The 27,178-nt window shown below is 51.6% G+C and overlaps 1 protein-coding gene across 1 annotated transcript; it reads left to right on the top strand.

Annotated features, from left to right (window-relative positions):
• Positions 1-172: 172 nt before the first annotated feature.
• On the top strand, positions 173-27,177 carry SMG5 (SMG5 nonsense mediated mRNA decay factor). Its single transcript, XM_043453846.1, has 22 exons — positions 173-402; positions 3,850-3,948; positions 4,477-4,600; positions 5,206-5,362; positions 7,247-7,336; positions 8,507-8,596; positions 9,290-9,368; positions 13,155-13,280; positions 13,386-13,454; positions 13,915-14,123; positions 14,772-14,909; positions 15,056-15,655; positions 17,140-17,315; positions 18,440-18,515; positions 18,944-19,119; positions 20,109-20,267; positions 23,058-23,117; positions 23,449-23,608; positions 24,003-24,093; positions 24,922-24,996; positions 25,430-25,568; positions 25,750-27,177. The coding sequence occupies exons 1-22, from the start codon at positions 329-331 to the stop codon at positions 25,831-25,833; spliced, it is 3,051 nt and encodes a 1,016-aa protein (XP_043309781.1). The 5' UTR covers positions 173-328; the 3' UTR covers positions 25,834-27,177.
• Position 27,178: the final 1 nt, after the last annotated feature.

Below are 27,178 nucleotides of genomic sequence, written 5' to 3' on the forward strand. Positions count from 1 at the left end.
GCAGCTGTGTCAATAAAGTTTTTCGCAAGGGATCACCGAAGCCGGAAAGAGGCCAGGCTGCCCAGAGTTAGTTCTGGCAACTTCCCGGGAGGGAAAAAGAGTTTCGCGAGATTTGGTAGCAGCAGGCCACTGGCCCGCCACCTGCAGCTGCTATCGCGAGATTTGGCAGGCGGAGGAGGAGCTGTCGCGGTCAGCAGCCTCACAGCGATGGCGGCCGAGCAGGGCCGGCAGCGGTGGCGGCTGCGGCTACGGCCGGAGACAGCAGTGGTGGCAGTAGCGGTGGGTGGCGGGGGCCTGTGACCGGGAGCCGCCCCTGGGCCCGGGCATCATGAGCCAAGGCCCCCCCACAGGGGAGAGCAGCGAGCCCGAAGCAAAGGTCCTCCACACTAAGCGGCTTTACCGGTGAGAGGGGCCGCGGCGTGAGTGCAGCCGCCAAGGGAAGTGGGGGACAGCGAGGGGCGGGGCCTCCCGGACGGGCGGGCTCCGGTGCCGGGCTGGGGTATGGGTGAGTGAAGAGGGTGCAATTTTGGAGGGAGCAAAGGGGGCGGGGCTCCATAACCTGGGATTGAGCTGAAAGAAGGAATTGGGTGGGTGGGAGGTTGGGAGGGAAGCACGTGGAGGGAATCTCTTCCGCAGTGAGCTTGGGACGGGCACCGAGTTTTGCGGATTTGGGGTAAGAAGGTGGGAATTGGGGACTGCAGGGGTTGAGAAGGTGAGGGTGGGGTCACAGATGGGAGAAAAACCCGGAAGGGAATAGTGCTTAGAACCCTGTAAGGATTTACAGGGAAGAACCCTGGACTGAAATCAAGAGAGGTCTTTGCTTTGCCGTTCGCAGTGTGACCTTGGGCTTTAGTTTTCTCATCCTTAAAAGGAGAGATCTGGATTTGATAGGCTTTTAGGTCACTTAGGGCTCCAAGTTTTGGGAATCTGAATGAAAATAAAGAGGCTGTAAGAGTATTTGTGTTGGACTGGCAGGGAGGTGAAGGACTTTGAGTCCAGAGTTTTCGTAGGTCATCGGAGCCCATTTCCGGGCACCTGGGGACGGACTCCTGAGTCCTGCTTTCCTTCCAGGCTCATGACTGCAGTCTCTTGCCAGGCAACTCCATTCCTGGTTTCTCATTTCCACAGTGCCACTCACGTTTCTTAACATCTTCATTCAGCCTTTCAACCCTCTGTTGGGAACAGACCGGGGTGAACATTTCCCGCCCTAAGCGGAGGATATTTTTGTGTGGGGCAGCTAGAACATGGTTTCTGGATGTGGATCAAAAATAGAATGACACATAGAGACCAAATTGAGTTTTCCCGCTTTCTACTAGGAAGTTAAGAGTTTGGGGTTTTCATTTGGCTGAGGCTCTGGAACCAGAGGTGTTTGCATGAGAAGACTATCTTCAGAGCCATGGGCCCCATATTGGCAGTGAAAGAGTCAAGAGCATGTTGTCTTTTCCTCCCTTGGGTAGGCATCCTGCCTGGTCTGGCTTCCTAAGCCAGAAGGCAGAGGGGAGTATTGGCTGCTCCAAAAATAGAACAGTGATCCAAGCCCTCAACCTCTGGGCTTGCACTGTGGGCTGCCCCAAGCAGTCTCCAGGCGGATGAAGAGACTGGGGTGGCACGTGTGCCTCGTCATGCCGCCGAGTGTCAGTGCTGCCTGTCAGAGAGCGTGGGCAGTGTCTGTGAGATTCCTCACTTGTCTCCAGCTTTTGGTAATGGCTTTGGTCATCCTTACCATTCTCAAATCTTGTTTTTTCTCAAGCCACTGCCCTCACAGAACTGACTGACTTAAGCTGATATGTTTGCATGTGTGGCTTACATGTATGCACAGGGGTCTCTGCCGGTAATTGTGCATTGTTGGCTTTGGGTAGGGTGGCAATTTGAGGCAGCACATCTCTTTCTAATTGTTTATTATAGCAGTGGTGATTGGTGGGAAGAACTGGGGGAAGAAGGTTTGATTTCTCGGCCCAAGGTAAATATGTTGTTGGACTATGAAACTGGCATTGGAGCGTCTGTAAATTTGGGTAATTCCCACAATCTGTGTCTAGAAATGAAATTCTGAAATGTTTGAAGCCCCTCAGAAAAGGCAGCTGGAAAAGGGATGCTGAAAGGGATGCAAGCACCAATTAGGCCAATTTTAACTACTTAAAATTTTTTTTTAAACATGTTTTTCTTTTTTAACACTGTGCGTCATGACCTAAGATTACAGTAGTGAATGAGACACAAGACTGGTTTTTGTAGTTTTTGTTCTAAATGAGATTACAACTTAATGGAGGAGCTTATGGTCTGATGGGAAATGTAAAAGAAAGTGTGGAGTCCTCCCCACCCAACCACCTTAGATCTGTGCATAGCCCTTTCCTGGGGACTAAACTGGCATATTACTGATGGCTGCCTGGTGCTGCCTTTGGCATTGAGGGCCTGGCTGGCTAAAAGAGCTTGGCTTCCATCTCTAGGCAGCCCAGGAGGTATTTGGAGAAATGCTGGTCTCTTAAGACTGTCTTTGAGAAGGCCTTGATTACCATCCCACCCACTCAGCTGGGTGTTGGTGATCACTTCCCCAAGTACAGGACAGCTTTTAGGGGTACCAACTGAGCCACCACAAGATGCTAGCCTGCTGTGGCCCACTTTCCCTGGCCCAGGAGCACGTTTCAGTATTCTGAATCAGTTTTGGACTATTTTAGGAATTGTAACTCACTATTTTTTGGTTGTTTTGTGTCCAAGAGCAGTGCCTGATTCATCTGTTCTCACAGCTGCTGTCTGTCATCCTCTGGGTTTTACCCTTCTAGAGATGATACTTACTTAGGTACCTCTTGGCCATTCGTTGCAGAGTTGCCTTGAACTTTTCTCTTAAGGCCTGGAATATCCTCCTCAGGATGAAGACCAGTACTTACTAAACACTTACTGTGTACAAGGCATTGTTATGAATGCTTTATGTATTAATTAATTTAACCTTCACAAAATAGGTGATGTTACTAATCCCATTTTATAGATGAGAGAACTGAGATAAAAAAGTTAAATACTTGACCCAGGACTCTATAGCTGGTAGGAAGTAGAGCTAGGATTTGAACCCAGACTGTCTGATTCTAGAGACTATACTCTATATTAAAACAACTGGTTCCTTCAGCAGAATCCAGGATACTTTAAGAACTTCGGGGACACTCTCATTCCCCTTTCTCTTACCCCATTATTGCAGAACAGAATTTTGTGTTAGGAGTGCTTTTCCTTTATGTCTGATAATAAGCCAGCCTTTTAATAATAATAATTCATTTCACCAATATATATCAAATGCTCAATATATACCAGTGCTGTATTTAAATTATTTCATTTACTCTTCACAACAGCCCTTTGAGGTAACTACTCTTATCTCCATTTTTATAAATTGGTAACTAAGCCTTAAAGAAGTTAGGTAATTTCACCCAAAATTATAGAGTTAGTAAGACACAGCCAGATTCAAACCCTAGATTTTCTGCCTGGCGTCAGAACCTATGCTGTTTCCATTGAGAGAGCCTGCCTTCCCATGTCAGAGTTTCTCTACCTTGACAGCGTTGACAGTTAGCATGATAGTTATGATGGTGGACTGTCCCATGTATTATGGGGTGTATAGCAGCACACACTAACTGCCATAGCAGTGCCTCCCCTTCCCCTCCCCGGGGTTGTGACAATCAAAAATGTCTTCAGCATTGCCAGACATCTTCTGAGGGGGCGGTTGTATCAAGATGGAAGCTCTGTTCATCTTGTTTTGATTGGACTCAACCTGCAGCCATTTGGTTTCCTTACCCCTAATTCTGTAGCTATTCCTGTAAGATCAGTATATGGACCATATGCATGGCTCAAGGGCTGTTTGCCTATAATTCCCTGCAGGGCTGTGGTGGAGGCTGTGCATCGACTTGACCTCATCCTTTGCAACAAAACCGCTTATCAAGAAGTGTTCAAACCGGAGAACATTAGCCTGAGGAACAAGTAAGCTGAGACCCTATAAACTACACATCCTTAGAGTTTCTCTTTTCCTCTCCACCTGAAACCCTGTCATATACCGACATGTTCTCTCTTATCTCCTGACTTCATGGTACATAAATGGTCTGTGACATCTCTGGCCTTCCTAAGAGGGAGAGGGGATGCCTCACTTTCTGCAGCTTCTATATCTAACAGACTGGTGCCATTAGAATGGTGTTTGAGTTGGGGGAGCTGACTGTACCGCATAAGGAAGGAAAGAAAGAAGAGATACAGAGGCCGAGTAGAAAGGAGAGAACGGTGCAGGGGAAGAAAATGAAGATTGTTAAGATTCTTACTGCTCCTACCTGTATCTTCTGGGGCTCCACTGCCTTCTAGGACTGCTTGTCTTGTGTCCTGCTGAGTGAGCCTGGATGTCTAATGGGAGGCACAGACGTTTGTCAGTTGGGGTGTTGGCAGGTGCCTTCTTGCCCTCAATTATTGTGTCCCCCACCAAGGGATGGCCAGTCCCTCTCATGCTTCTCCACATCCTCACAGGCTGCGTGAGCTCTGTGTCAAGCTTATGTTCCTGCACCCGGTGGACTATGGGAGGAAGGCTGAGGAGCTACTGTGGAGGAAGGTATATTACGAAGTTATCCAGCTTATCAAGACTAACAAAAAGGTAAGTGGAGGGCTTCTCTGGTGGCTCAGACAGTAAATAATCCGCCTGCAATGCAGGAGACCTGGGTTGGATCCCTGAGTTGGGAAGAGTCCGCCTGGAGAAAGGAATGGCTACCGACTCCAGTACTCTGGCCTGGAGAATTCCATGAACAGAGGAGCCTGGCAGACTACAGTCTGTGGGGTCACAAAGAGTCAGACACAATTGAGCAACTTTAGCTTTTCAAGGGGAGGTCATAGAGCTTGGAAAGAAGTTTGTCTAAAGAGGGGAAGCTAAGGAACAAAAAGACAGCTAGGCAAGAGGCCCAGAGCATGGCTATAGGTGGGGATATCAAGGAAGAGATAGAAAGGAGGGAGGGAGTCATATAGAATTAGGATTAGGAGAGAAGGGGACCCTGACCCCAGGTGGGGAGACCAGAGAATGAGATCTAAGGGTATAGGGGTGACTCATGAGTAAGAGGAGAGGTGGATAAAGTTCCAGACTTTATCCAGTTTCCAGAGCCAAAAAGATAAGTTTATTTCTTCAGTGAGATAAAAATGATTAGGGGACAGGGGAGCAGAACTCTGATCTTGCTGCTTAACTGGCCCCTTCTTTTTCCTAATCTCCAGCATATCCACAGCCGGAGTACCTTGGAATGTGCCTACAGGACACACCTGGTTGCTGGTATTGGCTTCTACCAGCATCTCCTTCTCTATATCCAGTCTCACTACCAGCTGGAACTGCAATGCTGCATCGACTGGACCCATGTCACCGACCCCCTCATAGGTCAGTGAAATCTGAAAGGTGGGCTGGAGGAGCAAGTTGGTTTGCTTCTACTTTGGCCTTCTTATCCCTCAGTATCTACGTACCTTGTGACCCAGCCAGGCTGTGAGGATTCTAGAAGACATACAAATGCTTCATGAAATTTGGATTTAACCAAATAAGCATATGAGTTGGGGTAAAGATCTTAAGGAAAGAGAGAGGCCTCTTTAGTTTGGGGTTGTAGACCGATGTAGAGCCAGGGGGAGGGATGGCATGATCTAGAGAAAGTCTGGCACTGGAAGATGATATTGATAGCATTTTTTTTTCTCCCCGTTGGATTTGACTGGCACTTTCTTTTAACTTTAGAGATTGTTTCCTAGTATTTGATGAAAGTATTACAGTTTTTAGAAATATTGGGAGAATCATGGACATTCTTTCAAGAAATCTCACAGGACAGGAAGTGCAAATCTCTTTGATTTCCGAGGTGCTGGAGCTATGGTTTACCTCCTTCTCTAGTTGGTGGTTTTCTCTTCAGTTTGACTGTCCTTTGGCGCTCCTTCCCTCTTCCCCCAACTCCCCTTGCTCTTCATACCCCTTGCCCTCCCGCAGCCCCCTGCCCCTCCCCTCACCAGCAGAAAGACATTCTGGGTCAGAGATGGAGGTTATGTCTATGCCACTGTGTGGCAGCATTCTCTGCTCAGAAGGCACTCTATTCTATCCATTTGAAACACTTAAGAACAAAACAATGGGGGGTTCCCTGGTGGTCTAAAGGTAAGGACTCAGCACTTTCACTGCCGGGACCCTGAGTTCCATCTCTGGTCAGGGAACTGAGATCCTGCAAGCTGCACGGCCAAAATTAAAGCAATGTTAATCCAAGGCAGAATTCATAGGTGTCATATGAGATTGCCAGGAGGGTCCATAGCCTGAACGAAGATGACGAACCCTTATTTCAAAGAATTAATTCCCCAAACAACTTTATCTCCTTATAGATATTTCTCATTCAGCCAACTCAGCAATGTCTGTATAGTAAATATTAGGAAGGGCTTCTCAATGGGAGGTGCATACCTAGGAGAGTGTCTGCAAAATGGAGGGGATAAGTGGATGGTCTCTGGAGCCAGATTGTCATTTGGATCCCAACTCTGTCACTTACCTGTTATGCGACTTTGAATTCTTCAGCTGTGAAATGGAAGTAATAAGAGTAACTACCCCTTGGGGTTGCTTTGAGGATCACTTCAGTTGGCCTTGTGATACACTCAGATCAGTACCTAGCCCATCGGAGAATTGCCTCCCAAATAGCTGAAGCTCTTTGAAGTTCCAGGGCTGCCTGGGTAAAGGCAGAGGTGAGAGCCCAGGCGTCTGTGGCTCTGGCCTCCACCTGTCCTCAGGTCAGACAAGTCTCCTCCATGGACAGGCTCTTCAACAGGCTGCCTTCTCCGTGACCTCTGCCACCAGGCAGAAGCCAGGAGCATTTCCTTTGGCCTCATCCATATGCCATTCTTCCTGGGCAAGTTTCCCATCTTTACCTTTTACCTTTAGGTGGGGAGTGGCTCCCCAAGGCAGCCACAGCTATACTTACACTTGACTTTACCTCTTTTTCCTTTTTAGTAACCTTCCTGTGATGACCTTTCATATGACCTTTCCCCAGGCAGCTGTCCTAGGTTGAGGACCCTAGACCATCTCCTCCAGTTCCTTCCTGTCCTGTGAATGACTCCTACTTATGAGCCTCTGTGTCCCTACCTCTGTCCGCCTGTGAGCCTGTGTCTTGGATGGGCGTCATCTCTGCCCCGTAAGGCCGGGTTCCAAAACTAGACCTGGATTCTTGATTTCCATTCTCCGCCTAGGAAAGATGTTTTCCAGAGGTAAGGTCAGAGGAATGGGCTTATAAACCTCTCTCTCTCTCTTTCTCAGGATGCAAGAAGCCAGTGTCTGCCTCAGGGAAGGAGATGGATTGGGCGCAGATGGCATGCCACCGATGTCTGGTGTACCTGGGGGACTTGTGTAAGAGTCAGAACCTTTCGTTTTTCTCTGTTTGGGGCTCCAGGACAGGCTCCAGCTGTTCAAATTGTTGGTACCACCCTTTAGGCGACTGGAGGGCAGGAGGAGTAGTTTGGGCTGTGATAACTTTTTCCCTCCAGTCTGTTTAGTGTTTCCTTCTCTTCACTGTTCTTCCATGAGTCAAAAAGGATGAGTGAATGCAAGAAGGGAAAAATGTCTTTGTGCTTTAAGAAAGTCAGGGTGATAACCTGGTTTTAGTAGTAAGTTCGGAAGGTTTTAATTTGATGTCTTTCTCTTTTGGAGTTTTCTCTTCATAGATTCCTAGGGGAATTGCGGTTAGACCTCAGGGAGGACTTACCTACCTGAAGTATGTATCTCAGAATGGAAAAGGACTCTTGCTTTATGCCCCCTGAGTCGCTAATCCTGATAGACAAAGATCTCTAGTCCTGTCGGGCTCCTGGTGTGTGGCTTTTGGATGCATTATCTGTAATTGACCTGAGGTGCCTCTCCCTGCCCTTATCCCACTCCTGGACCCTTTACAGGCAGGGGGCACAGGGAGAATCAGGTGCTAAAGAGTCCGTCTGACCGTGCAGGAGATACAAGAGACCTGGATTCAGTCCCTGTGTCAAGAAGGGAGGAGGGAATGGCAGCCCACTCCAGTATTCTTTTCTGGACAGTTCCATGGACAGAGGAGCCTGGTGGGCTGTAGTCCAGAGGGTTGAAAAAAGTGGAACATGAGTGAGCAGATGCAGGAGTGTGCACACACACACACAGAATCAGCTGTTTCACAGTAGATTGACCTGGTGTCATTAGTCATGTCTTCTCTCTAGAACTGAGCAGTTGAATTCCAGAACCAAATATCAGAAGTCATTTCAAGCATTAATATATGCTGTAGCTCCCCTTCATTGGGAAGAGATAATCAAGAAGAGCCTCTTTACAAACACTAAATATTCTTTACATTTTGGACCTACCAGCAAGGAAGAGAGAGTTGAACAATTTGCTAGTCATGTAGACTTCCAACTGGCCAGAGACCCAGACAGCCTGCCTTCTAGCTCAGGTATCTTCCTCCCAGGCTCCTGTTACAGCTCTCTAGAGTGGACTTCCAGATGAGGGGAGGTACTTTCTGAAGCATGGAATTACCGTATTTCTTTTCTTCCTCCCCCTCTCTTACAGCACGTTATCAGAATGAACTAGCTGGTGTAGACACTGAGCTGCTAGCTGAGAGATTTTACTACCAAGCCCTGTCAGTAGCTCCTCAGATTGGTAAGTGGACCCCCCCCACTGGGGCCTCCCAACCCAGCAGCATTTTCTAAGAGGAAAACAGTGTTGAGGTGGCAGGCAGGCACACTCACTTCCCCCTAGGTCCCCCTCACCCTCAGTTCTTTCATGCTTCACCTTGGTTCTGAATTCTTTCCCAAGTAATGCACACTCAGAAGATGGTGGAAGAGGAAGAGAAATGAGAGAGTCTTGAACTAAGAGGGAGGGAGGTAGAAAAGAAGGGAAAGAAGATGGCTTCCTCATCTCTGGTGTCTCTGTAGAGAGAGGAGACTGTGCTTCAGCTGCCACTGTGGAGGCACAGTGAGGGAAGGGATAAGGCTAAATTACAGGAAGAGATGGGGATTAGCATGTCAGAAGGAGAACTCAGAGGTAAGAGACTGAGCTGAGATCCGGGAGGGTTCCAGGAGTCTCAGCGTTGGAAGAGCCACAGCTGCTGTTGAAGGGTGGCACCCATCAGTGCTGAATCCCTGAGGGCCGGGTGGGATTAGCCTGATAGGACGGGAGTCTGGAATCAATAACCCTCTGGAGGAACAAGATTAACTGCTGATCACCTGAGAGACTGGTGTCTCCTGCAGAGCCACTGTTCACAGGAGTTCTCTGATGCTCAGCATGGGCTGGGCCGGGCAGCTTTCAGTGAGTGTTGTGGCCACAGACTGTGTGACTCCTCTTTCTCTCCAGGAATGCCCTTCAACCAGCTGGGCACCCTTGCAGGCAGCAAGTACTATAATGTGGAAGCCATGTATTGCTACCTGCGCTGGTGAGTATTTGGCAGCTCTTCCCAGCTTTCACATCTGCACAGTTCCTGCTTGCTTTTCTCTTTACGCTCTCCCTTCTGTAGCTCCTGGGAAAGATAGATAGAATGGTAAGATTGAGGGAGTCCCTCCTCAGGGACCCTGCATCCTGCCAGCCCTGCTGCTTTTCACACAGCCACCTGGATTTGTAGGTACTTGGGCAGCTAATGTAGCTGTCTGCTATCATGAAAGCTAACAGGATTGCTACCTTCCTGAAGAAGGAGATAAATTGGATATAGTTGGTAAAATCGTACCAAAGTAACCTCTGACAAGAACTTCAGAATTGTAGAGCTTCAGTGTCTTGAAGTGATAGGGATGACAGACAGCATGGGGGGATCAGTTTAGCAGGGTGGATTACTGCTTACCTGGATCTCATTCTTATTTCTTAGAATCAAACAACAACAACAAAACACAATTTTTTCAGGGCACCCAAAGTTTGTTAGACTTAGTTTACTAAGTCACCATAACCAAATGCACCTGAGACTGATAGGTAAATGAGAAAGCCTTTGATTAAATTTTAGTGAGACATAAACTGCCAGGAAACTCACTGTTGCCACCTTATCAGGGCCAAAGTCTACTTGAGAAGCCAAATCACTCTCAGTAGTTACATAGTGAATTGGCTTTCAAAGCCCAAAGGGAGTAAGGTGGTCTTATAGCTTAAATGATCAACCACACTATAGTGTAAACTATAGTACCTAATTCTGCCGTAGAATTCCAGCCTGTGGCCCTTGGTTCACCTGGTCAAGGAAACATATTTCCAGTATCAACAAATATTTGCCCTTATCTAGATCAGTACAGATTGGCCTCCCATCCACTGTATTCTTTGTTTTTTTTTAAATTGAAGTATAGTTGATTTACAATGTTGCACTAATTTCTGTTGCACAGCAAAGTGAATCGGTTGTATATACCTTTTCAAAAATTTTATTTTTGGTTGCTCTGGGTCTTTGTTGCCATGTGCAGGCTTTCCCTAGTTGCAGTCCTGGACTGTTCATTGTGGTGGCTTCTCCGGTTGTGGAGTACAGGCTCTCGGTGCATGGGCTCAAGTAGTTGCCGCATGTGGGCTCAGTGGGTGTGACTCTTGGACCCTAGAGCGTGAGCTTCAGTAGTTGCGGCTCACAGGCTCTGAGGTGTGTAGGCTCAGTAGTTGTGACACAAGGGCATAGTTGCTCTGTAGCATGTGGAATCTCCCTGGACTAGGGATCAAACGCCGCATCCTCTGCATTGGCAGGCAGATTACTATCCACTGTACTACCAGGGAAGTCCTATACATTCTTTCTTATAGTCTTTTCCATTACGGTTTATCACAGGATGGATATTGAATATAGTTGCCTGTGCTATACAGTAGAAGCTTGTTGTTTATTCATTCTACATATAATAGTTTGCATCTGCTAACCCCAAACTGCCAATCCATCCCTCCCCACCTTGCCCTTGGCAACCACAATTCTGTTCTCTAGGTCTGTGAGTCTGTTTCTTTTTCATAGATAAGTTCATTTGTAGCATATTTTAGATTCCACATACAGGTGATATCATATGGTATTTGTCTTTTTCTGACTTACTTCACTTAGTATGATAATCTCTAGTTCCACCCATGTTGCTACAAATGGCATTATTTCATTCTTTTTTTTATGACTGAGTAGTAGTCTGTTACATAGTATAATTTATGTGTGCCATATCTTTATTCATTCATCTGTAGATGGATATTTAAGTTGTTTCCATGACTTAGCTGTTGTAAATAGCGCTGATACGGCGCTAGTGGTTAAAAACCCACCTGCCAATGAAGGAGAAGTAAGAGATGTGGGTTTGATCCCTGGATCAAGAAGATACCCTGAAGAAAGACATGACAACCCACTCCAATATTCTTGCGTTTCTTTGGTGAATCCCATGGACAGAGGAACCTGGCAGACTACAGTGCATAGGGTTCCAAAGCGTTGAACACAGCTCAAACAACTTAGTATGCACACACACGAACATAGGGGTACATGTATCTACTTGAATTATTGTTTTGTCTGGGTATACACCCAGGAGTGGGATTGCAGGATCATAAGGCAACTCTATTTTTAGTTTTTTGAGGAACCTCCATACTGTTTTCCATAACGGCTGTACCAGTTTACATTTCCACCAACAGTGTAACAGGGTTAGCTTTTCTCCACCCTCTCCCACATTTATTATTTGTGTATTTATTCTTGCATATAATTACCAGGTTTCTACCCTCCCATTGCATCTTTCCCATTCCTTGTATGCCTTCCAGGGAATGCCCCCTTACTTGTCCTGGATCCCGTATCACATTCATAATTATGATTTAGCGGGAGTCACTTGTAAAGAGAGCCAAATACATCCGGGTTTGGGAGGTGCCCACTAAGGTCCTCTTCTACTATGCTTAAACAGTTATATCTCATGTTTTGTGGGCTAGGCATTTGCCTCGGGCTCAGTCTGGCAGTCTTCCTCCTGGTGGCATTGTCTAGGGTCAGGCAGTGGTATTCGGCTGGTCTGGTGTCTGATATGTCTGGAGAATTGGCTTATCTGGACCCGTTTCCCTCTCCTTTTAGTCTTGGGGCCTCTCCATGTGGTATCTTCCTCAAGGTAGATGGACTTCCTACATATTTGGCTCAGGACTCCCAACAGCAAATAATGATCTAAGAAACTTGAAACTAGGGTCTGCCAATCTCTTAGGGCCTGGGCCCGGAAACTGGTGGAGTCACTCCTACAGTATTCTCTTGGTCAAAGCTTTTCAATAGTTGTTGTCTCCCACCCCCACCCCCTGCCAAGATTTAAAGGAAGGTGACGTAGAACCCACTTCTCAGTGGAAGGAGTATCAAAAATTAATAGCTATATTTAATTCACCTCTAACATGTATTTCTTCTTTTTCTATATCTTGCTTTTTATAATTAAAAGATGTTTCAGGGACTTCCCTGGTGGTCCAGTGACCCAGAATCGATCTCTGTTTGGGGAACTAAGATCCCACATGCTGTGGGGCATGACCAGAGGAAAAAAATAATAAAAATTTTTAAAAGACATTTCAAAAAAGTATAGCATGCTGTTAGTCTTTGTGGTAGGGCAGACTGGGGTTGGAGATTCAGCTGTACTATGTTTAGCTGTGTGACCTTTGCATTATACTCGCTCTCTCAGGCTTCATTCCCTTGTCTATAAATGTGGGCAGTAGTAGGGTGCAGTGCTTGACAGAGTGGGGTGCTCAGTACATATTTTCATTTGAATGAATATTGTGAAAATTAGCTAAAATAGTATATTTAAATATCCTTAATGCTTGTAAAATGCTACCCATTAAGCGCTCTGCTTTTAAAAAGATAAAAATAGTGTATTTCAGCGATGGTAACTAAGTTATGTTTGTAACATTGAATGGGATTAATTGTTCCATATCTGGATGCAGAGGAGATACAGGTGTCTCTGATTAATCTGAAAGTTGTATGTGTGTTTTTACTAGGAAAGATAGTTTTCACCCTCAGTCTATACGTGAAAGCGGCAGCTGGGGGCAGCCTGTATTTACTAGAAACAGTGCTCCTGGGACATCCTTGATGGTCCAGTAGCTGAGACTCCACACTTCCAATGCAGGGGGTCCGGGTTCAGTCCCTGGTTGGGGAACTAGATTTCACATGCCAGAACTAAGATCTGGAGCAGCCAAGTACATAAATAAATATTTAAAAAAAGAAAAACAGTGCTTTCTCAATCTCTGGAAGACTGACATTTCCCCTCTCCTCCTCTGCCAAGACTCAGTAGCTCACCTCTGTCTCCTTCAGCATCCAGTCGGAAGTGTCCTTTGAGGGGGCCTATGGAAACCTCAAGCGGCTGTATGACAAGGCAGCGAAAATGTACCACCAGCTGAAGAAGTGCGAGACTCGGAAACTCTCTCCCAGCAAGAAGCGGTGAGTGGGGCCTGTGGGAAGAGGGGGTCTTCCTGCAGTTGGTACAGTAGGACCACAGGGACTCTGGAGCTGTTCGCCATCTACCTTGGGCTCCTCTCATTTCAGATGTAAAGACATTAAGAGGTTGCTGGTGAACTTTATGTATCTGCAAAGCCTCCTGCAGCCCAAAAGCAGGTGAGTAGAAGAGTGTGTGAGCAAGAACTCTGTCCTGGGAGCCCCATCCACAGTGGCTCCTTTATGGCAGGGGACTTGGAGAGGAGGGAGTGGGCTGGTGAGTTCTGTCTCTAGATTGGAAATTCTCTAGCTGGTTAGTCCTTCCTCGGCATCCCTCACTGTCTCACCCTAGGTTCCATGCCCATTCTCTGGGTGGCTCACCCTCTGGCAGATTGGGCGCTTACTGGAAGTTGAAGGAATGGCCGAATGGGAAGCCCACCCACATCCCTTCCACTGTATGTCTGCCCTTCCCATGTTATTCTGTCTGCTTTAGAGATCAGCCAGCACTGAGTCCCCCTCCTCCTCTCTGAAGTCTCCCTTGTAGGATCCCATAGTCTTTTCTCTGAATCCTGTATTCCCAGCTCTTTGTACCTGCCCCAGCCCCCATCACTGACCTCCCATTACTCCTGCCCTTCCACAGCTCCGTGGACTCAGAGCTGACGTCACTTTGCCAGTCAGTCCTGGAGGACTTCAACCTCTGTCTCTTCTACCTGCCCTCCTCACCCAACCTCAGCCTGGCCAGTGAGGATGAGGAGGAGTATGAGAGTGGATATGCTTTCCTCCCGGACCTTCTCATCTTTCAAATGGTCATCATCTGCCTAATGGGGGTGCACAGCTTGAAGAGAGCAGGTAACTCTCCTATGTCCCTCTTTTCTCTCCCACTGGCTTCTGGGATCCTCACTACCCTTTTCTGCAGCTCGTTATCCATAAAGTTGCTTCCCCAAGTAGTCCCTTCAGCACCTGCCTCACTGCCAGGCTGTAGGAGAGAGCCCTGAAGGAGCTCCTGGTGAACAAAGGCAACAGCGTATTCCCATCCCCTCCACCCTCCCACACACACAGATACACGCACCCTTGTCTGGGACCAAGGCAGACAGAGTGGTTGAGATGCTTAACCGTAGATCCCGATGGAATTCAGACTTGGTGGCAGTGGGGGTGGGGGCAGTTAGTTTCTGCCAGAGGTATATGTAGAGCAAGGTCGGATGGAAGGGACGGAGACAGGACTGGGTGTGAATGTGCTTGGGGAGTGGGGAGGGGCCTGCGTGAGAGCGTCAGCTGGGGAGGATGAGGTGGGACAAGAGGAAGCAGGGTGAGCTGGCACATTCCACACGACAGGATGAGAGTGCAGAGACCTGAGAAATCTTTTTTTACTTTAGAGAAAGTTTTTAGAGGTAATTAAATCCTTGGGAGGGTTGAGAACAGGTGAGATGAGGTTGGAGTTAATGGTGCTTCCTACTCTTCGGGGCCCTGAGCCCCTAACACTGGCTTTCCTGGGTTTAGGATCCAAGCAGTACAGTGCAGCCATTGCCTTCACCCTGGCCCTCTTCTCCCACCTCGTCAATCATGTCAACATCCGGCTGCAAGCTGAGCTGGAAGAGGGCGAGAATCCCGTCCCGGCATTCCAGAGCGATGGCACAGGTGCAGGGATGGGGGAGATTGTGGCTGTGGAAAGGTTAGCATGGGGCGTGGGGATCACGGGAGGGGAACATAGGTGCGGCGGAGGTGGGGGGGGCTGTCAAAGAGCACCTGTCAGTGTCCCAGTGCTGACCGACCTCTCTCCACAGATGAGCCAGAGTCCAAGGAGCCCTTGGAGAAGGAGGAGGAGCCGGGGCCTGAGCCGCCTCCTGTAGTACCTCCAGAGGGCGAGGTCAGAAAGAGTCGCAAGTTCTCCCGCCTCTCCTGCCTCCGCCGCCGCCGCCACCCACCCAAGGCAGGTGATGACAGTGACCTGAGCGAAGGCTTTGACTCGGACTCAAGCCATGACTCGACCCGGGCCAGTGAGGGCTCGGACAGTGGCTCTGACAAGAGTCTTGAAGGTGGGGGAACAGCCTTTGACGCTGAGACAGATTCAGAAATGAACAGTCAAGAGTCCCGATCAGACCTGGAAGATATGGAGGATGAGGACGGGACACGGTCCCCAGCCCTGGAGCCATCTCGGGCCAGGTCAGAGGCTCCTGAATCCCTCAATGGCCCTCTGGGCCCCAGCGAGGCCAGCATTGCCAGCAATCTACAAGCCATGTCCACCCAGATGTTCCAGACAAAACGCTGCTTCCGACTGGCCCCCACCTTCAGCAACCTGCTTCTCCAGCCCACCACCGAAGTTCCCACCTCCACCAGCCTCAGGCGCTGTGTCAATGGAGATGTGGACAAGCCGTCAGAGCCAGGTACATGGGCCTCTCTCCATTGTCCTGCTCTGGTCCACACCTGTACTGTCAGCCATTCACTGAGAGAGGCTGCTCTTCTCTCTGAATACTTCTCATGCCTACCCTTGCTACCTTGCTTCTGGCCTCTGCCCATAGTGTGGCCCAGGAGCTTTTTCCTGGGGATCCCCTTTCCTGCTCACTTCCTCGTTCTCAGATCCCAGCTGATTTTGTGGTTGTATTCTCCTCCCACTCCCACTTTGCCCTATGGGTTTGGGGCTTTCCTCCCCACACAACACTGTAGCAATAACTTTTCCCGTGGTGTCTCAGGTCCTGCCAGGGCTCCTGGAAACTAGAAAAACCAGCACCCACTAGTAGGGCAGGTAGATTAGAACAGGACATTTCTCCTGAGGGCCTTCCCCTGAGGTACAGAGGGAACACCTGGTCAGCAGCAGCAAGCATTTGTGGCGTGGACGCTGTGCCAAGCACTAGGCTGCACTTTTAGGGTCTTGTCTTATTTAACTTTTGCTTTTTTTTCTTACGAGTTTTTTGTTGTTGTTGTTTTGTCTTTTAATTTTTTTGGCCACATCTTGTGACATGTGGGATCTTAGTTCCCTGGCCAAGGATTGAACCCGTGCCTCCTACATTGGAAGCACCGAGTCTTTACCACTGGACCCCCAGGGAAGTTCCCACGGCAGTCTTGTGGTGGAAGAGTCGTCACCCCTGTTCTAAATGCTGTCCTGCTAAGCTTCTGTGCAGTGCTCCTTTATCCTGGAACACACTTTCCCTCCCTTGCTCGAAGTGTGTTGCTTGGCTAATTCTCACTTGACCTCTAGATTTTGGCTTATAAGTCACTTGGTCTGGGAGTCCTCCAAGGGTCGGCTTCCTGTGGTCTCCTGTAGCTTCTACACCTCCACAGGTTCCAGCCCTTTCCCATTCGAGTGATGATGTCCGTTGGCTTCTGTGTGTGCCCACCAGTGCCATGAGCCTCTTGAGGGCAGGGCAGTCCATGTTTTGTCTGTTGCTGTATCCTATTACCAAACGCAGGGCTTGGCACAGGGCTGGGACTTAGGAAATACTGAATGAGGGAAAGAAACGAGGAAGCTGGTGCTCAGAGGTGGAGTGTGACCTGCGTAGTGTTCTAACCTGCAGGCTTGACGAGCTGGGAGCTGGCAGTACTTTTAAATTCTGTACCCTTTTTCACCCTACCTGTAGCTCCTTTCTGACTGCCCTGCCTTTCACACAGAATGAGCACGTCACAGACGTCAGTTGAGTGAGTAGCTGTAGACCTCACAGGTTAGCTCGTGTTTTAAAAAGCACCAGGCTCTTGCTTAAAAGCAGTCAGTTAGTGGACCAGGAGAAGTCAGGCCGGAATCTCATTCCTTTCTTTTCGCATCAGAATTCTTCAAGAGTCCAGGCAGGTGGGGGCATGCTCCTCTCAGAGAGCCGAAGCCTGTTGCCATGTGTCTACTAGTTGCTTATCCCAGTTATCTATCTCCCACTCCCAGCCTCTGAAGAGGGCTCAGAGTCTGAGGGAAGCGAGTCCAGTGGGCGCTCCTTTCGGAATGAGCGGAGCATCCAGGAGAAGCTGCAGGTCTTGATGGCCGAAGGCCTGCTCCCTGCTGTGAAAGTCTTCCTGGACTGGCTGCGGACCAACCCCGACCTCATCATCGTGTGTGCGCAGGTGCGTCCCTCCACACCCACTGCCCTCTTTAGCTCCCAGGGTGTGAGGGGAGGGCTGGGCCAGCCGTGATGGGGTGTGGGAATCCCCTCAGCTGGGCTGGGCAAGACAAAAGTTATTGTCAAGCATGGGTTCTATGCTGGCTCCTAATGCTTTTTACAGGCAAGGCTTAGGCATGACCTTTACCCTCAAAGAGCCTGTGGCCTTGGCTGGGATACAAGTCTTGTGGACTGGGAAAGTAAGAGAGCTGCTTATTCGGCTTTGTGTCCCCAGCCCTAGGCATAATGCCGGCTATAGAGAGTAATGTTGATGAAAATAGATGTTCAAGGGCTAACCTTGGTAGGTAAACATCGGCACCCAGAGAAACGAGAGGGCACAGCGTGGTGACGAGAGATGGGACTGGGCAGTGACAGCGTGCACAGACAAGGTGCAGCTGCTCTGGGCAGGGAAATGGCTCAGAGAGAGCTCTGCGGCTGGAGTGAGCAGTGTCAGAGGTGGGCTCCCGTGGAGGCTGGCTGGGTTGATGGCGGCCCTCTCCTTCCCGTCCCAGGTTCAGAGTCTTCATCTCAAGCCTCTGGTGTTCTGAGGCTTTTCCTCGGTGCTGTGGAAGACCCTTTCCCTGTCGGTCGCCCTCTTCCCTGGAAGAGAGTTAGGTCAGGGCCAGGCACAGCCTGGGGCATGTGCTTGTGCCTGGCAACAGCTCGTTAGTCACTGTTAGTCATCGAGGGCGGTGCAGTGAAGATGGCGGTGCAGGCCGCAGCCCCAGAGAGGTGGCCCAGCGTGTGCACCTGGAGGGCTGAAAGAAGTCTGTGCTAGACGGAGACAGTTCTTCCAGTGCTCTAACTTTTCCACTGTCAAGAACCAGAGAGTTCTTCCTGTGGTTTCACACCTTCCCTTTTCATGAAGCCTTCAACTGGTGATAAAATTCATTGAAGCTTCAGGGTTCCCCTTCTTCATTCCTCCCTCTTTTCCAAGTCCTCTGTAAGCTCCCCTTTTGTTAATTTTTTTTAATGTTTCTAGGCATGTGACCATAGCCCCAGACCTCCCAAATCTAGTGGTTTTCTTGTTCACTGCCAGCCTCCAGCACTGCCCCAGCTAAAGACTTCCTCTTCTGTCTCTCTCTCAAGAGCTCTCAAAGTCTGTGGAACCGCCTGTCTGTGTTGCTGAATCTGTTGCCAGCTGCCGGCGAACTTCAAGAATCTGGTGAGTGAGTCCCTGGCGCTGCCCTCCTTCCCCTCCCCCTCACTGGCCCCCGCCCCCGCCCCCGCCCTGGTAACCTGGCGCTTAGGGTAAAGAGGTTAATGAGATTCACTCTGCCACCTGCCTAACACACAGCGGCCATTGTGGCCTGGGCCCCTCTTGTTTCCTGCCCCGACACTGCCCCACCGTGGGCAGGTGGCCTGGGCCCCCGGGGAGAGTGCTTGCTGAGCGGTCCTCTGGCCCTTCCAGTCCTGGTCTCCTGAAGCTCTGCCTGACGGCCCCGTGGACCATCTCTCCTTTCCCCCCGCATCTCTCCCCACCTTCTGTCCACGGAGTGTGTCCTACCTGGGAGTTCCCGGAGGGAAGTGCTGTGTCCCTCTGACTGGGGGCTCCCACAGAGCAGGGCTCTCACGGTCCTCTTTTCTCCCCAGGCCTGGCCCTGTGTCCTGAGGTCCAGGAGCTTCTTGAAGGTTGTGAACTGCCTGACCTCCCATCTAGCCTGCTGCTCCCAGAGGACATGGCACTTCGCAACCTGCCTCCCCTCCGGGCGGCCCACAGACGCTTTAACTTTGACACAGATAGGCTCTTGCTCAGCACCTTAGAGGAGGTGAGGCAGTCATCCCTCACTCCACAGGCTTTGTTTTTGAAGACTCGGCAGCAAAGCAGGAGCTCCGGGTGGGGGTGTGGGTGGGGGCAGGCTGGCACCCCTTCCGTCCAGACACGGGGCGTGTCCCTGGCTGCAGCTCTGTCACTCAGCGAGCCGTTTGGGCTTGCTGTCGTTCTTGGCAGGATGTCCATCCACAGTGTCTCCCTTTGTAGAACAAGCCACCTTCCCCTTTCCCCACCTTTTGGAGAGGACAGAACAAGTAAATTATTAGGGCTTTAAAATCTCTATTGATCTCTTTTTTCTTCTGAGCCCAGCCTACTCTAAGCTGACCAGCAAACAGAGAAAGTTGGAGCTGGAAGGGAATGTGCTGTCCATTTAGTCCAGTGACTTCCACCCTTGAATCTGTGTCACCACATGGGCCATCTGGGGGCAGCAGAGGGAAGCCAGGTGGCCTGGTGTGCCAGCAACATGCACAGAGGCGCGCACGCACACACACACGCACACTGCACACACCCCCCCTTTGGTTTCTCCTTCTCCAGCCAGAGCAGGTTGGCTTTATACTCTGTTTTATATTTTAGCACTCTAGATAAGATTTTTGTTTGATTGGGAAAGAAGGGTTTTGCTGACTAAAAGCATAAGTTGGAAATGGTCATCTAGTTTGTCCTCTCCTTGTACACGTTAGGATCGAGCCCTAGAGGAGAGATGGCGTGAGAACCCAGGTCTCGTGTCTCCCTGCATGTGGCCTTCTCTCTCTTCTCAGCCCTGAGTGCTGCTTCTCCAGTCCCTCTGAGGCTCCTCCCCAACATGGTCACTCTCCTGGTAGCTACAGGCTCTGGGCCCCGGTGCTCTTCTTCCTCCACACCCCAGGCCTTTGCAGGGAGCCCGTGTTGCTGAGGGGGCTGGCCTGGCGGAGGGCGGGGAGGAGCCCCGGCGGGGCAGGTGAGCCTGGAGGGCGCTGCTCAGCCAGGCTGGCTCCCATGTCTCTGCAGACAGTCGTGCGTATCTGCTGCATACGCAGCTTTGGCCACTTTGTTGCCCGCCTGCAAGGCAGCATCCTGCAGTTCAACGCAGAAGTCGGCATCTTCATCAGCATCGCCCAGTCCGAGCAGGAGAGCCTGCTGCAGCAGGCCCAGGCCCAGTTCCGCATGGTGAGTCAGGCTGCCCCTCCCTGTCCGCTCTGCTCCCACGGGCTCACTGAGAAACTACGGTCAGAGGCACAGACATGTTGTGGCCCTTGACTGAAGGACCTGGTCACGGGGGCCAGGGCAGCGGAGAGGGGGCCTAGGGAGACCAGAGGGCAGGGAGGGAGCTGAGGGCAGGGAGGGAATGAGGTGCTTTGAGCAGGGGCAGCCTGGCACCGCTGTATCTAGACTGACTGGGGATTGCGGGCCATTTCTGTCACCTCCTAGTCTGAATTGAGCAAGTCACTTAACCTTGCTAAACCTGTTTCCTCATCAGTTACGTAGGAATTGTAGAATCAGCTTTACTGATTTTACTGGGGTGGCTGTGACTAAGGCATGGTAGTGAACGTCAGGCACTTTGCATGTTGTATTATGGAGGGTGTGTGCTCAGCAAGTGCTTGACTAAGGTTCCTGCATCAAACACCGTGCAGGAGCCGCCCATCCCACAAGAGCCCCACAGAGTAGGGGGTGGCCCGTGTGATCTCTTCCATTCAGTCATTCCTTCTGCAGATACTTCCTGAGAATCTGCTCTGTATCAGTAGCCCAGGCCGGGGAGTTAGCGCTTCAGACGAGACAGGCCTGTGTCTTGTGGCGCTAATGCTTCGTGAGCCGCGGTCCGGGTTCTGAGGGGGGCCTGCACAGCCCCGGCACATTTGGGGTGGTGGTGTCTGGCACAGGAAACACAGCTCACGTGTCTTGGCAAGCCCAGGAGTTCTTCCTCATCTCAAGCCAGTCACCTCCCCCATGTTCTTCCTTTCCCCAACCACAGGCTCCCCCACCTCTAGCACCCCCTTCCTGCAGATGGGAAGGAGCACTGGCTCCCCAGAAACTCCCTTCCTTGCTGTGTTATAAGCAAGCACATTTTGTTAAAAACTAACCTTTTGTGTTAAAACTTTTATTCCTATTCCATAGGGGAAAACAAGGGGGGTTACAAAAATAATTATGGGGAAGTGACGCAGCTTCAGAAAATGTAGAGTGTTTGCAGGCATTTCCTTTGGCCTAGAACTCCTGAAGACTACTCCTGGGAGCGGGGGATACCTGAGAGCCCCTCTGGTGTGCTGCTGGACACCACAGGCCACACTGCCTGCTGGGACTCATCCTGCTCCACCCGCGGCAGGGCCTCCACCCGAGGGGCTCAGTCCCCAGGGGTGGCAGCAGCATGCTCCTTGTCATGTTGCCACCTCCCATCATTTATCGAGTTTTCCATGTGCAGAGCTGCTTTGCATGTGACATCTCAGGTGCTTGCATCCTCATTTTATAGGCAAGGAAGCACAGAGTGTCAGAGGGAGGTATGGGCGGCTGAGCCAGGGCCCTGGAATTGGAAAGACCCGGCTCCTGTCCTTGTTCTAAGCTGCTCTGGGAGCTCAGCTTCTCCACAGGCCAGGTGGGCCACCACTCCTGCTCTCCAGGCTCTAGTGTCCACTTGGGTCAGGGACCCCTCTATCCCCCATGGGCCCAGTCTTCTGCCTCCCTTCTTTCCTTTCTCTACCAGCGTTTCTCAAAGGGGACACTCTGGAGGTGGGTAAGAGGTGGACACTTCCGACGCATAGTATAATGATCAAAACTAAGAAATTAGGATTGGTGCAGTAGTAACAACTACAAGCTTTATTCAGATTTCACTAGTTTTCCTACAGATCTCTTTTTTTTTCTGAGGATCCCGTATTACATTTGATTATTAACGTTTCCTCAGTCTTTCCTTGTCTTTTATGATCTTGACACTTCTAAAGAGTACTGGTCAGCTGCTCTGTGGAGTGACCCTCACGTGGCTTTGTCTGGCATCTTCTCATGATCAGGAGGAGGCTTACATCCTGTTTAAAATAGGTTACTATTTTAAATCCTCACTCTGATGATGCCAGTTTGTTCATCAAAGAGTCTTTAGTGGCTCCCCATGTCTTCTAGAATAAGTCTCCATTCTTAATTTCATCTTTAGACCATATTCATCTAGAAGACAAAGGAATACCATCACAGGGCTTTTAGTCAGGGCCATGGTGGACCACAGATGGTTTTTGAAAGATTGCCTTGGTTGTCAGCAGAGAAAATGGGTTGGAGGCAGAGAACAGAAAGGAGGTGGTTTTAATAGTCAGGTAGTCAAGGTGGGGGGTACTGGCTTGGGCCAGGGTTGTACTTTGAAAATAGAAGGATGCAAAGGGATGTGAGTGACTTTTCTTTTTTTTTAAAGGAGGTACATTCAACAGGACTGGGAGCCTGATAACTTCTGGGGCTGAGAGAGAGGGAAAAAGTCAAAGCTGGTTAGCTTTCTGACTTGACAGATGGTGGTTTATTTAGCAAGCTGGGGAACATGGGAGGATTAGAAGCAGCTTTGGAGAAGCAGATCGAGCTGTCGAGTAGGCAGTTGGGTATATACATCTCGAACTCAGGAGTGGTCAGGTCTGGGCTGAAGCTGTAGATTTTGGAAGAAGTTTGCAAGTGGATGGTGATAGAAAGTGAAGGGTTGCATGGATGGTGTTCCCTGGGAGGGGGTGCAGAGGTGAGACCAGACAGGTGCTGTCCCCGCCTTTTCTCCCTGGGGGCGTGGGCTGCTAATGGGATGTGTTCAGATTGCACCAGAGTGGTATTTTGTCTCCCACACCTACCTTCCCCTCACTTAGCGGGAGCAATACAGAGAGTTAACTTATATAAGGCTGTACCTATTTCAGACCCGAGGAATCCCTGTTGGAGTTCTAGATCACTGAAGAAAGGATTATCCCCCACCTCCTTGTCCCAGGCTTAACACCTGTTTCTTTTCCCCCTTTGTAGGCACAGGAGGAAGCGCGGCGGAACAGGCTAATGAGAGACATGGCCCAGCTACGACTTCAGGTAGGAAGCCAGGGCCCAGCACTGCTGCTGCTCTTGACCCGTTGTTGCTGAAGCCCTGCTCTGCCCCCGTGGCCGCCCACCTCGCCTGACTACCCTCACAACCTCAGAGACTGCCCTCCACCGCTGCCTTGTCTCTGAGCCTCCGTGCTCCCTTTCCGCCTCCACTTCTCTCTTTTCCTTCTCTTCCTCTTAACCCTTGTTCCTGTCTACTTTTCCTCTGAGGCCATTCTTAGGAGATGGCAGCAGGAGTCCCATAAGAGCCACCTTGAGAAGCATTCTCCCCCCACCAGCCCGCACGCAGCTCCCCTCCGACCCTGCCTTCTCTCAACAGCTCGAGGTCTCTCAGCTGGAAGGGAGCCTGCAGCAGCCCAAGGCACAGTCAGCAATGTCTCCCTACCTCGTCCCCGACACCCAGGCCCTCTGCCACCACCTCCCTGTCATCCGCCAGCTGGCCACCAGTGGCCGCTTCATCGTCATCATCCCAAGGACAGGTAAGTGTATTGGAGAGGTCGGGGCAGAGAGTGTGGCTGAGAGAGAATCGGGCTTGGGATTGAGAGACCCTTACTTGGGCCCAGTTCACACACAGTGGCCTTGGTCAAGTCCGGCCACCTCTCTCAACTTTGGTCATGTCACCTGTGAAGGGGGCATGACCATCTCTGTCAAACCCTGACTCACAGGGAGGTTGGGAGAAGCAGGTGAGAAAATCTAAGGGAAAGCAGTTGGTAAGTTGCCAAGTCATTGTCGGCAGGAGGTCAGTCAGACCTTCAGGGCTCCTGAGGGGCTGCAGGGTGTCCTGGAGCAAGTGCAGGGCTTCTGCAGAGCCCGCCTCACAGCAGCCGGAGCTCATCCGTTTCGTCCTTCCCCCACCCTCACCGTGTCTGCCAGTGATCGATGGCCTGGATTTGCTGAAGAAGGAGCACCCAGGGGCCCGGGATGGGATCCGATATCTGGAGGCAGAGTTTAAAAAAGGGAACAGGTGAGTGCAGGCCTGGCTGGAGCTGTGCTGAGCCCAGGTCAGCACAGATGCCTGTGTGTCCTTGTGTAAGACGCATGTTTGTGGTCCCTGCCCACAGTTGGCTCACGGCCTGGGGAAGGAGGCCGAGGATATAATTATTAGTGAGGGGGTTAGGTGCTGAAATAAACAATGACTGGAGGAGCCAGGAGCCCTGCTGGGGAGCACTGGCCTGCTGTCCATCTGCCTGTGGGGCAAACATGAGATCAGTGTCAGTGGGGAGAGGGGAGCAAGCCCCCAACTCAAGCCATGGGCGCTTTTGCAGGAGTTTCTCCTTTCTTTAGGTGATCAGGTTGACCAGGGGCTTCCCACGGTTCAGGGGGGTGGGGTGGCAGCGTGTGGGTGCTCAGCCCAGCACAGGCCCTTCCTTCTGGCCTTTGGGGCCAGTAGAGGACTAGGCACTGGGTGTTGGGAGGAGGGAGAAAGCTCCCCGCTCTCTGCTGGCTGGCCCACCCTCCTCTGCATCTGCCCTTGCCTGGCCAGGAAGCCACACAAAGCCTTCTTGTTTGGACCTTGTCTCCAGAAGCACTGACTTGAAAAGCATCCGCTGCTTCTCCCGATCCAGCTCCTCCCCAGGGAGGAACCAAAGAAGTGATGTTATCAGGAGGAGGAACAAGCAGGGCTCAGCAGCTGGAGAGCCACTTAGAATGGCTCCAGACGGGCCTGTGACGTAGGAGACGCCCCTTCCCCTCCCTTGACACGGGGTCTCTGCCACAAGGGCCCACTTTGTGTGAGCTGGGCACCCCCCCCCACCCCTGCCCCCGCCACTGCCACTTTCCCGTCTCCCTGCAGGTACATTCGCTGCCAGAGAGAGGCGGGGAAGAGCTTCGAGCGGCATAAGCTGAAGAGGCAGGATGCTGATGCCTGGTAACATTTCCGCCTGCGCCCCTAGAACCCCAGATACGCTGCCCGCCTTGCTCCTCTGTGGGCATGCCCCAGGAGAGAGGGATAGGGCCAGAGTCACAGTCACAGGCAGCAGGACCAGCCTGGGGCCAGGCTCAGCCTGCCAGGTGCCTCTGCAGATCTCACCCTAGAGGGAGTGAGAAGTCACTCCAGCTCTGGAGCCCCTGCGGCCCTGAGATCCTTGGGCTCAGGGCCCTCCCTCACCATATCTTTGCCTAGTTCCTGGAGCATAGCCTCCAGGCCAGCTTCCAGAAGCCACTGCTCCAAGCTGCCTGATAGCTCTCACTGTCTCCTGGGCCCCTCCTCATCCCAGCTTCCCCTGTGCCCTGGGGATCTGGTATTCAGGTTGTGCTAATGCTGGGATTTAGCCCTCCTCCCCCTCCCCTTCCCGCTCCAGGACGCTCTATAAGATCCTGGACAGCTGCAAACAGCTGACTCTGGCTCAGGGGGCAGGTGAGGAGGACCCGAGTGGCATGGTGACCATCATCACAGGCCTTCCACTGGACAACCCTAGCACGCTCTCAGGCGCTATGCAGGTGGGTCATGGGGTGATGTGCGGGTAAGAGTGGAATGGGGAAGAGGTACCGAAGTTGACGCCCTCAGACCAGGCAGCTGCCCTTTTCCTCTTCCACCACCCCTTCCCCAGCCCCTCAACGACTTGTCCCGTAATTTAGGAGGTCAGGCCCTCCTCCATCTGTCCTTCCCCCAATTCCACAGGCAGCCTTGCAGGCCGCTGCACATGCCAGTGTGGACATCAAGAATGTTCTGGACTTCTACAAGCAGTGGAAGGAGATTGGCTGAGACTGACCCCCGGGCCCTGCAGCGGGGCTGACTCCAGATCTCTCCTGCCCTCCCTGGCAGCCAGGACCGCCACCTGTAGTCACCCCACCACACGCAGACTCACGCACGCACGCAGGAAGGAAGCCCAGCTGCACATGGGCTGCAGGGAGGGCCCAGGAGCCAGCTGGGAGGGCGGGGTCCCCCTGTTGCCAAGACGACGTCAGGAAAGCAAGGAAAAGTGCTTGGAGCAGGAGAGGCCTGTGGGCGCCCAGCCAGCCTTCCTGCCTCAGCCCCCTGCTTTCCCCAGGGGCAGGTGGCAGGTGCGGCGTCTGTTTCATTGGAGTGGTTCCTGGACCTCTGAGGGGAAGGGACAGCAGAAGGGGCGCTTCCTCACCCAAGACGCGGGGTGGGTGGTGCCGGGAGTTGGGGCCCTCGGGGCCTGGGGCAGAGTTGGGTAACACCGGGTGTCTGGGTGGTTCTCTGCAGACCCTTCCTCTCCTCAAGGACCACCCGCCCCCTCTCGTTCCCCTTTGCAGGGACGGGCAGCTCTGGAGCCTTGGGGACTCATAAGGAAGAGGGGCCTGGAGCTGCTGGCACCGAGAGCAGGGCAGGGCTGGGACCCCTCCTGCTGCTGCGGGGGCTGCACACCGTTGCCCCGCTCGTTTCCTGCCTCCCCTCTGCTAGCTTCCCATGCAGGGAGCAGGCCTGCAGCAGCGCAGGCAGTCTGGCCTGTATGCCAGGGAGGGCTCCCGTGCCCCCCAGCCCCTGGTCACTGCGCTTTGTGCTCTGGGCTGGGACAGAGTGGGACGCCAGAAAGAGGAGAGGGGGGCCAAGTTTGAGGCCACCACCCCGCTTACTGTCGAGGGAGGGGCCTGCACTCAGATGGGCAGCAGGAAGGGGAGGCCCCTTGAAGTTGCCTGGCTGGGTGCCCTCTGCCCTGGTGGGCTTCCCTACTGTCCTTCCCCAGGACTGAAGGCCTGGAGGAGCTGAGCGTGGGGCTAGCTTTTGGAGTGTCAAGGTGAATGTGAGAGCAGAGATCATGAATAGCTCAGGGCAGTGAGTGGAGCCACAAGAGTGGGGCTGCGCAAGGGAGGCTTTGGCCAGGATTGCCTCGGCCTCTCCCACCTCGGGCTGCATATGTAGCGTGGGCTGGGGGTTGAGGGTGGGGGGTCTCAGCTCTGCTGTTCCCCACCCCAGCGCTAGCCCAGCTTCCCAGGCTGTTCTCAGGGGACAGCAGGCTTCTTGCATCCTTCCTCTAAGAAGGCAAGTCTGGGACAGCCTAGGGGGGGTGGGATCACTCCCACTTCCAGTCCCTGGCAGAGACTTGAGACTAAAGCATCACTTAATAAAGACCCTCTGAAGCCCT

Source organism: Cervus canadensis, chromosome 2, assembly GCF_019320065.1.
Source record: "Cervus canadensis isolate Bull #8, Minnesota chromosome 2, ASM1932006v1, whole genome shotgun sequence".
Lineage (NCBI taxonomy): Eukaryota > Metazoa > Chordata > Mammalia > Artiodactyla > Cervidae > Cervus > Cervus canadensis.

Excerpts from the sequence above, each read along its gene's own strand:
- SMG5 (XM_043453846.1), top strand. The coding sequence starts at position 329 with ATGAGCCAAGGCCCCCCCACAGGGGAGAGCAGCGAGCCCGAAGCAAAG. Across the intron at positions 13,281-13,385 it reads CTCTCTCCCAGCAAGAAGCG|ATGTAAAGACATTAAGAGGT; the intron begins GTGAGTGGGGCC and ends CTCTCATTTCAG. Across the intron at positions 14,124-14,771 it reads GCACAGCTTGAAGAGAGCAG|GATCCAAGCAGTACAGTGCA; the intron begins GTAACTCTCCTA and ends TCCTGGGTTTAG.